At 46.1% G+C, this 10,639-nt stretch overlaps 1 protein-coding gene across 1 annotated transcript; it reads right to left on the bottom strand.

The window, feature by feature from the left end:
* Positions 1-1,448: 1,448 nt before the first annotated feature.
* Positions 1,449-4,749, bottom strand: SLITRK1 (SLIT and NTRK like family member 1). The gene has a single exon (XM_040539037.1). The coding sequence runs from the start codon at positions 4,630-4,632 to the stop codon at positions 2,554-2,556; it is 2,079 nt and encodes a 692-aa protein (XP_040394971.1). The 5' UTR covers positions 4,633-4,749; the 3' UTR covers positions 1,449-2,553.
* Between the last annotated feature and the right edge of the window lie 5,890 nt (positions 4,750-10,639).

Raw genomic sequence — 10,639 nt, 5'->3', positions numbered from 1 at the left:
TAGGTAAATGCATTTTCTTTTTCTTCTCAAGCACAATAGCAAACTAGTGACTCTACTGCCATCACTTTGTCTTACACAGTATGCCCTTGTGGAACAATCAGTCTAACAAAGAAGCAGGAGGAAATAAAGAAGGGTCCTTGAAATAGGAATGATTTATATAATTAAACAGGGCATTCTGCTTCCAGAGTACAAACTTCAAGGTATTTTCTAGGAGACTGCAGACTTTTCCATAATGATAAAGGATTCTGTAAGAAAGATCTATTCCTCACGTTTAATACTTCAGTAACACCTGGGATCAGGCTTCTGCCTCGTTTTCAAGAGTGTATCAATTGCAGTGTCTGTGTATGTATGTCTGTTTTCTCATTGTATATCCCAAAGGTGGGCATTTTCTATAAAGCAAACTGAATCAGTACTTGAAGTTTAGCAAGTCCCTTATGGTGTTTTACTCTTTAGAAGGATTCTCTGCCTGAAGAAAGCCAGAAGCAACGTGACTGAAATTCTCCATATCTCCACTGGGACTCAAGCTCTGAGTTACAAGTGATTTGCAGGGGCTTTTGCCTTTACAGGTATTACAGGGTTTAGGGGCACTTTCCCATACAGGAACAGGATCAAATGCAAGTTGCCTGAAGTCTAACCACAACCCTGCACTGTGTTTGTTTCAGCATCTAGTATTAAAGGTGCAGGAATCCAGAGCAGGGATGGGAAAGTCCTTTCACTAATTAGTTTTCCCACTTTCAGGAGCTGCTGGAGCTCAGCCGCATGCAGCAACCTCACCTCGCCAGCAGTCCAGCAAGCTGCATACAGGCCTGAAGTGCTGACCAGTGAAAGCCGTCTCTGGCTTAATGAGACCGAGGTAGGCAGAGTTAATTAAATCAAATTCCCGCTAACATCCCTAATATATCTGCAGTGTGTGCAGAAGGGTTGGCAGCAGCAGCAGCAGCAAGAGATTCACATTATTAATGAAGGGATTCACTGCCGCATTACAAAAGAGAGAGACAGGGAGAGGCAAGGAAGAGGAGGCAGGAAACTTCTGTGTGTTATTTACATTGGGGAAGAGTGTTTATGCCTCTGCGTGTGAATGAATGAGAGAGAGGAAGGGAGAGAGAGAGAGGGAAGCAGGGAGGGGGAGGGAGGGAGAAGCACACACAGACAGCACTGAAAGGAGGCTCTGTCCCCTAAACCCAAATAACCCACTTGCAAGAGCTGGTACTGGAAAAATGGTAAGGACCCGGAGTTGAAAACATTTTCACTTTAATACTGAAAAAATATGCCATTATAAAATCCTCGAATAGAATTAGTAAGTTTCACTTGCTTCCTCAGTTCTGATTTCCTCAAGTTATAGTAAGATTTACAACAGCACAGAATTTTCTACCATTAAACTTTGCAGCCTAAGCACTAGAGTGACATTAATTGGTCATGCTTAACTGCCTTGGATTTTTTTGTTTTGTTTTGTTTTGAATGTTTACAGTGTTACCATAATATAAATCAAGGGTACTAATTTTTACATTCAGATGGAAAGGCAATACTGAATTTGTATATTGAAAAAGAAGAGAGAGAAAACAAAATCAAAGCCTACCCCCCATCCCCCCCAAAAAAAGAAATGAAACCCATCATCAAGAAAACAGATATCTCCCAATAAAGTCATTCCCTCCTCAACGAAAAAAAAAAAAAAAAAAAAAAAAAAAAAACAGATGAGAATATTCATGCAACTATGTCTTAAATAAAACCTTTACATTTTTCCACAGTAAAAGTACGATTTCTACTGCCTATTGATCACACAAAAATGGGGAAATGGCACTTTTATTATTATACTGTATTTCTTATATAGAAGGTTTGATATGAAGGGACTTATCAGGTAAGAGGGATGATGGTGTGAACTAGACGCTGCTTCCAGTCGGGGGCTGGAGCGTCCCTGGGATGCGTTGTATCCATGCGAGCCATGCAGCACTTGTTTTTTTGTTTGTTTGTCTGATTGTTTGTCTGTTTTTGTTTTTAATTATTATTATTATTTTACTTTTTGTTCATTTGTCTGTTTCGGAGTCGGAGTCATTTATTTACATTACATTCATGCCTTCGTGCAACTTTCCACTCCTGCTTTGCTGTCAGGAGGAGGCTGACATCAGCCTTTCCTCCGCCCCCCTCCTCTTCCTCGCCTTTTGGAGAAGGGTGCGTCCAAAAGGGAAAAGGGCAGAAAAGCAAAACGACTCCCAGCACAACAGAACAAAAGCCCAATAAAACCAACAGCCGTGGTTTTCCCTGCCGGGGCCGCAGGAAGGGTGTCCTCTCTCGTCCATTGCCGCTCCGGCGAAGCACGGGCGGGGGATGCTCCAGTCGCGGGGGGCTGCGCCGAGCTGGGGGGGTTGCGCCCCGGCGCCGGGCTCCCCCCAGCGAGCACCGGGCACAGCGCTTGCAGTGGGGGACGAGGACGAGTGCGCGCGAGTGTGTTTTATTTCTCACAGAAGGAAGCCGATGTGCAGAGCCGTTCCTGGCTGGCGTGTGCCTCCCCAGCAGCGCAGGGCCGGTCCCCGGGTGGCGGCCGCCCCCGACCCCGCCTCAGTCCGACAGGGAGTGGGAGCCGCAGTCGTAAACCCTGTGGGCCCCGTCGGTGCTGTAGGGCCCGTTGTGCCAGTAGGATGAGTCGCAGACTGTCTGCAAGGAGTTGATTTCAGATGCAGACGAGTTGGCGTCCCTCCTCTTGGACCGCTTTCTGTTCCTCAGGATGAACACCAGCATGCCAACCACCGTGAAAGCAGAGGTCACAAAAACCAGCAGGAGCCCTGGCACCAGCACCGAAATGGAGACCCGGCTGGTCTCCAAGTAGGAGTTGGAGTGAGTACCTGTCTCTGCAAATCCTGTGCTGTTTTTGTTGGTAGAACTTAGTGTGGGTGATATTTTCAGCTGAGGGCAAATCACGTCATTGGAGAGAGACTCAAAATCCTCCTTGAAGAAATCTTCTGGGGACTCACACCTCAGATCGCTCATAATCACCTTGGGGCGCAACATCTCCGCCCACTGTTTGAAAGGCACGATAGGGCAAGTACAGTCCCACGGGTTGCCATGCAGATCGATCTGGGTGATGGAGGTGAGCTGGTCCAGCACCCCCGCCACGGGAAGGTACATGAAATAATTGTTGTGTATGCTCAGTTTGGAAAGTGAGACCCCGGCGAAGACGTCAACTGGGAGAGACCTCAGTAGATTGTTGTTGAGGATGAGGACTCTCAGTTTGGGCATTGCATTGAAGGTGCCAGGCATGATCAGCTGGATCCCATTAAACTCCACATTCAGGTACTCCAGGTTTTGCAGCCCAGTAAATTTCTCCTGGGACAGGGTGTCTAGGTAGTTGCTATCCATATACAGCCATCGGAGATCGAAGAGGTTCTTGAAGGTGTTGTTCTCAATGGTGGCTATGTTGTTGTTGCCCAAATCAAGTAAATTAAGTTTCCGGTAATCCAGAAAGTGGGATTTCCTGATGGTGTGTATTTTGTTGTCTCTCAGAAACAGCTCCTGCACATTGGATGGCTTAGGCTTCAAATCCACCAAGCTGCTCACATTCCTGTCATTGCAATTAACCTTTAAACCTGAGCCAGGGATCTGATCACAGCTGCAGATCTGAGGGCAGGACAAGTTAGTCAGTAACTTACTCTTTGCGCTAACTGTCGACACAGCAGCAGTGGGTCTAGTCTTGATTTGCCAGTTGACAGGAATCTTTGTACCTCCATTTGGACCAGATCCTGGTGTGGCAGGGTCTTCCTTGCCATGTATTTTAAAGGGGGTTGGAATGGGACCAGGATCACAGGTTTCTTCTTCGGCAGGGGGAGCATCTAGACTAGAATCCACTCTGTTCTTTTTGCACAGCTCTTGCTCTGTGGTCTCATTTAAATCTTTGCCCTGCAACCTAGTGGGAGCTTCACAAATCACTCTGCCGATCAAAGCGTTTTTGGGTATATTTTCCAGCCATTCCTTCAACGACAGCAGATCGCAAGTACAGTCCCAGGGGTTATCCTCTAGCAGGATTTCAGCAATGCCTGGGATCTGCTCCAGGACCTCCTCATAAGGCAAGGTTTTAAGACGGTTTCCCCGGAGGTCAAGGTGGGTGATCGGCACATACTGAAACACGTTGGGGGGCAAGGTGCTGATGAGATTGTCATTTAAAATCAGCACCTCTAGTTTGTTTAAGTCCCTAAATGCTCCCGGGTCAATATCCCGCAATAGATTAAAATCTGCCTGGAGGTATTCCAGATCGTCCAGCCCCAGGAAAGTCTGCTTCCTGAACGATTTGATCTTGTTGTTGTTTATGTGCAAGCGTTTCACCAGCTGCAGCCCAAGAAAAGCCCCAGGAACAATCTCATGCAAACCGTTGTTTTCCATGTGCAAACTGACTGCATTGTAAAAGTTAGCAAACTCATTAGGGAAAAGTCGAGTCAGGGAATTTCCATGCAGAAATAAATGGTAAAACTGGGAAGTTGGGGCGGTGAAATGTTGCAGGCTGGTAAATCCCTTTTTCTCACAGTCTACGTGCAAATCCCCTTCTATCTCGTTGCAGGCACAGATCTTCTCTTTGCAAACGTCCCCTGTAACGTTTCCAGCAGCAAAACAAAGAGACGTCTCCAGCAACAGAATCCAAAGCAGCATTTTTAAACCGAGCAATTCATTCCCGATTTCATCACAAAGTAACAGCAACGATCCTCCTCACACGGAAAGCAATTCCAGTCCATTCAATACATGAAATTTCCCCGAAACACCACCAACGGGGGGGGGTGGGGGGTGGGGGGTGGGGGGCGGAAATGCGGGGAGAGGGAGCAGGAAGGGTCGGCGGAGGAGCGGGGGGGTCTTTTTCTTTTCTCCTCTCCCCCCCCCCCAACACACACATAGAATTGCAACAGCCCGGATTCCAGTCAATAATTATATCCACAAACTATCCAGGCACGTACTGCAAGGCACGGAAAAAAAAAAAAAAAAGTAGAAGGAGGAAAAGAAAAAATAATCCCCCTCCTCGATTCCCCACCGCACCCCCCCTCCCTCCCTGACGCTTCCCGGGCAAGAAGCTAAGCGGAGATCTGCCGGCCGGGCTGTCTCACCGTCAGGGGAATGGTGCCGGCCGCCGGCAGCCGCCGCATGCCGGAGACGAGCGGGCGGAGCGCGCCGCGGTGCGCGCGGAGGCTGCGCGTGTGCGCGGCTCCGGCTCCGGCTCGGGCTCGAGCTCGGCGCCGGGCTGACCTTGTGGCGCGGGGCCGTGGGGCCGCCCGCCGGGCGCTGTTCGTGCTGCCGGTGCTGAAGGCGCTGCCTAGGCGCTGGCCGCCGAGCCCCCGGCTCTGCGCGGCGCCCCCTGCCCCCGCTGCGCTGCGCCGCTGCCCATGCTGCCGGCGGCGGGAGCCTGCGTCGGGGTCGGGGCTCCCCGACAGAACGACGGACCGACAGACCGACCGAGCGACCGAGCGACCGCGCCGCGCCTCGCCTCGCCCGGCCGGCCGCGCTGCCTCCCCTCGTCGCCCGCGCCCTCGCTCGCTCTTCTTTCCGTTTTCTTCCGCTGCTGCCGAGCCGCACGCTAAGCTCGCACACGCTCACAGGCATGCAGGGGGAGAGTTGCTAAGAGGCTCTGCTTGTTTCAACCTGGTGCACTCCGAAAGATCTGACACCCTCTGCTGAGCTGCAGTGGCAAAAATCCGACTGCTGAGGGAATGCTGGAGAAAAAAAATCAATTCACATACAGGGAAAGCGTTAAAAACGCTGGCATTATAAACTGTCGATCTATTTAGATACTTTCTCTTAAATAGATTAATTAATTTATTCCTTTTTTTTAAGATGGAAAGTTTAGTGTTCCCCTCCTCCCGACCAGATCCCTATTGCCCCTCTTCACACACACTCATACCTGCACAAACAGGCGAGGAAGGTGTATTTGCCTTATTGTGTGTCCCAATGGCTTGAACAGAATTGGTGTCAGGGTGTCAAGCGAATAGCAATTTGAGGTAATTATCCTGCACGCCATTTTTATCGTTGCTTTAAATGCATTTCTTCCTCCCCTGCAGTCTATAGTGTTTCATGCTGGATTTAGTCTTTCTGGCGTTCTCTATACAATGTAGAACCGTGGATTATTGCATTATATATATATATTTATAATTTAGATGAGCACGGAGAAGAAAGGGGAGAGGGAGGAGGGGATTACTGCACTGTTAGCAATTCACGGTACCTAGAGAGTACAGTGTCTCCCTTAAGGAGGGGAGGAGAAGGCTGATACTGACAGCTGTGCATTTTGACATTGTTATCTACATACATATAATTCCAGATAGGCATGTATGTGCACGCATATATATTTCTCTAGGGATACACTAATACCCGCTGTGTGGAAATACAACAGCTGCTCCCCACCCCCCACTCCCACCCCCACCCCCCGCCGCCCTTTCCAGCTCCCACCCTTCTGACAAAAGAGATTACACAGCGGAAAAAAATCGGTGCCTGGCCTTAAAGAAAGGAGCCAGGTACACAAAAGTTTCTGTATCATTAGGACGTGTTTCAGATGCCTACGAGCAAAGAACCAGTTGCACCTCCCTCCGGTGGTGCAAGTGGAAAGCTGCCTTTCCCCTGCCTTGTCAGAGGAGGCAGGGGTGGCAGCGGGGGCGGCAGCCGCCGGGTGCCTCCTGCAGCCCGGGGCTGCGCCTCTCCTGTCCGGCGCCGCCGGTGAACTTTGCGGCATACTGGTAGGGGAGGATGCAACCGCGGGGGTGGGCCGGAGGAGGGTTATTTATAGGGAAAGCCAAAGAGCCATATGGAGACTGCACCCCTGGTCCCGGCGGCATGCTAATTTGGTCCAAGCCTTTTTTTTTTTTTTTTTTTTTTTTTTTTTCTCCCCTGGCTGCCGCTTCCAAGTAAATTAGACATCCTGCCGACGATGATCTTACCAAATTAATGCAATTAGACCGCGGACAAGTTACAACAGTTGCCGTGGCCGTTTCGGGTCCCCAGAATGAAGATTTGGCCTTTGCGGTGGGCAGGGACTGCGGAGGGAGGCGTAAGCTGGGGGAGGAAACGGGACAGGAGAGAGAAACGAAACAGACAATAAGAGAGAAAGAGACAAATTCTGGCTCTGAAAACGCCTGCCCAATAAATTACTAACGGGACAGAAGAGATAAAATGCCACTGAGAGAGAAAGCACCACAAGAAATATATTAGTGGTTTCATTAGGAGGAAAAAAAGAGGGAAAGGAGACTTGGCGCCACGTTGAGGCGCATTAATTCATTTCTCCTGTCGGTTTCTTTGACTTTGTCTCTCGGTGCATGCCGGGGGGTGGGAGGGATCTAGGCTGGCTGGAAACGTTCCGTGGATCAAGAATTGCAGCGTCGAAGTGCAGGAGAAGCTGGAGGCAGGAAAGCTACCATGAAAGTCCGTGGACGGAGGTGGGAGAGTCAGGGGAAAGGAGCAGGGGTAGGCTTAAGGGCGGGGACAAGGGGCGGGAGGGGGTCGGGGCAGGCGTTAGCAGCAGCAACCCGATCTCCGTGAGTAAAGGCACGGGGGAGGAAATGCTGAAATTCTGGAGAGTGTTGAATGCTCAGAGGGATGTGGGGCAGGAGGACCAAAGAGCTTGTTCTCCTCCTGCCTGAGAATAAAGCTTCTTAGCATCTTTACCTTCGTGTTATTACAATTGCTCAGGAACCGTAAAAATAATCAAAATGCAACCAGAGAAGCTGAACATTAACACGATATGAAATAAATAAATACGAATCAAATAAAAGGAAGGAGACAATGACCTGTTGTTGAAGCATGAAGGACAAATAGCCTTCTTCTTCCAAGGGGTGTGCTGAGAGGTGGGAAGTAGTGGAAGTCATCTGGGGCCCTGGAATTTCAAAGTGGAAAAAGAAGGTAAAAATTTGCCAGAAGATGTAACAGTATTTATGGGTAATATGTAACTTCCAAGAGAGAATATTTAGATAAGGAGCCTGTTGTACTTGCAGCTGTATACTTTGGAACTATAGAGACTTATATATGTCATATGTGTATTGAGAGATCATCTGCCATGTAAAGGTTAGCATCTAGAAGACAAGTCAGGGAAGAAGAAAAAGATATCCATTTTAGATTTGATATCTGAAGTTTTGGTTCTTTAAGTCAAGTTACACAGGAAAGGCGTGTCAGTACCAGGAAATAATTCTGTTTCTAAACCTATCCAGTGCCATAATCCTAAATTTCCAGATTTTCTGATCTTCTTGAATAACGTATGGAAATACATATCTTTGGAGAAGTGGTTTGTCTTTAATTGTTTTAATGAAATACCTGCTCCTGGATGAGGTTGATTAGAATCCCTCTGGATAAGATTTTTTTACTTTTTTATGTAGTGTGGTAAGGTTAGAGATCATGCAGCACTGAAGTGCCAGTGAATCTGGTTCTTTAAAATTCAGTATAAGCATCCCATTTTAAAACCCATACACAGGCTGAACAACCAGAGCTTACATTATCCACTCCAAATTATCCAGTGGATCAGACAGGGGAAAGAGCACCGACGAAGAGTTCTGTTCTATCTTCCTTGACTCCTTTCTTTATCTGATTCCTTTTGCTTCTCTCTGCAGTTTCTAGAAATCTAAAGAAACAGGCTTCCCACTTATACCTTTATTTTGTGATTAAAGTCCTGTACTTAGCCAAACACAAACAATTTGGCTTAGACTTCACACTTGCCTTCTAAATGGGTATGTTTTTATTCCTAATATGGAAAATACCTTCAAATAGGCAAAAGTACTGGGCTACTTTTAAATTTTCCCAACTGGTAATCTCCCACCTCCCTGTTATGACTATGCAAGTAGCACTGATTAAGGGTGTATTTATATCATATCAAGCCATGTTTAAAAAACAAGCAAACAAACAAACAAAAAAAAACAGTTACCACATCTAACATTTCAGATTCTGCAAAACAGAACTCAGAGTATCTGTGAAGTCTCTACACAACAAAAATTATTACAGTAGATACTCTGCTTGCTATGTACTTGTGCTATGTACAGTAAAATCAACTTCTCTGTTTCTATGGGAGATAATAACCACTTTTTCTGTGGGAGATATATATGTGCGTGTGTAAGCATACATAAACATATACATGCATATGTATATACATGTATATGTGCACATACTACAAGCAATGATGTATGCAGCTAATAGAAAAGTCATAGGATCATTCATTATTTCATTTGATATTATGTCTTTATTCAGGCTTTGGCTATTCTGGGAAGGAAAGTTAACACAGGTTATATGATGATGCAGCCCCTCTAGAAACTATGTTCCCTTGAAGTATACAATGACTTTAAAAGAGTTCAAATCATACAGTTTTAACTTAGGGTAGCAATATGTTCACCAGATGGAGCTCTGCAAAATGATACAGTAGTGGATGATGATAAAAAAAAAAAAAAAAAAAAAAAAAAAAAGTAAAAAGAAAGGAAAGTTGGAGAAGTAGTTTGCCTGCTTCCATCTAGTGGGTAGGAGACTGGCTCTGGATTAGAAAATCAAAATTTTTTATCTTCTGCAGTGTAACAGCATTACGGCCCACATGTTCTTCTTTCTTGGCTCCAAACCTCAAGCAGCAGACTACAAGCCCTCTTGCTGCAGCTGTTCTACTTTACAAGAAAAAAAAAAAAAAAAAAAAAGATATTCCTTGAACGAGAGAAAGTTTGATGGGAGAGTATGAGTTGACAACCTACTGCTTACAGCATTCACCAGAGTGTGAAGAGCCCTGGGAGAACTTGCTTGCATTGTGGTTTCATATGAGACTGAGCTTGACCTGGTAGACTTCATACATCAGATATTTAGATTGTGGAGCCTGTACTAAAACCCATAGACTTCCTTTCTCCAGTACACTTACTCATCAGACATTGCAATAATTTTAGGTTGGAAACATTGGCCTGAAGAGGTCACAAGTTTTTTCTTAAAAGCTTCATACTGTAGGTGTCAGATACGTGAACGGGTGCCACAAAAGTAGACAGGTTTTATATCCAGTGTAGTCTTCCATAAAAGCCATGTAGTCATATCACTTAAAAATTCTGATGCTGTGGAAGCAAGAGGTGTATTTAGTGAGTAGGCCAGGCCAGGGTCCTGACCAGAATCCTTATTTAAACTGTATATATTGATATGAGTTTCTGGCCTAGTTTCCACGTTGATTGCTTGCATTAAAATACCTGAGCAGTTCTTAGGACAGGACAGAGACCCAGAACTACTGCTCTTGCTGCCAAGAGTCTCCGGAATAGCTGTTTAGTAAAGTATCAAATCCTCACATACATATTTATATTTTAACTTTCTTTCCCTGTTACTTTCTTTTCTCTCCCTGCTAATTACTTTATTTATTATTATTATTATTATTAATAATAATAATAATTAATTAATTTCTCTGCAGCCTGTGACATAGTCTGCTGGAATGACATGCTTTCAAAGGAAAAGGGTACTGTAGGGAAGTCAAGGGACAGACCTGAGCTTCTTCCAACTTAGTGAATTGACCCTGAGCTTTCATTGGGAAAGTATGTATTGCTCGCTACGCTGTTGGTTAGAAGGAGAGAGGTAAGGAGCTGAGCCACCCATCTCCTTCTCTTCCCAAAACACACACACATATGAACATACATACACACATAAAAAGTTTGATACAACAGAAATGGGTTATGTGTTAAGGAGAGAATTT

This window comes from Cygnus olor, chromosome 1, assembly GCF_009769625.2.
Source record: "Cygnus olor isolate bCygOlo1 chromosome 1, bCygOlo1.pri.v2, whole genome shotgun sequence".
Classification (NCBI taxonomy): Eukaryota; Metazoa; Chordata; class Aves; order Anseriformes; family Anatidae; genus Cygnus; species Cygnus olor.
The sequence above is the reverse complement of the archived record's forward strand: the minus strand, read 5'-3'. Positions and strand labels throughout refer to the sequence as shown.

What these genes read in the sequence shown, in the direction of transcription:
- SLITRK1 (XM_040539037.1), bottom strand. Translation starts at nt 4,632, where the DNA reads ATGCTGCTTTGGATTCTGTTGCTGGAGACGTCTCTTTGTTTTGCTGCT.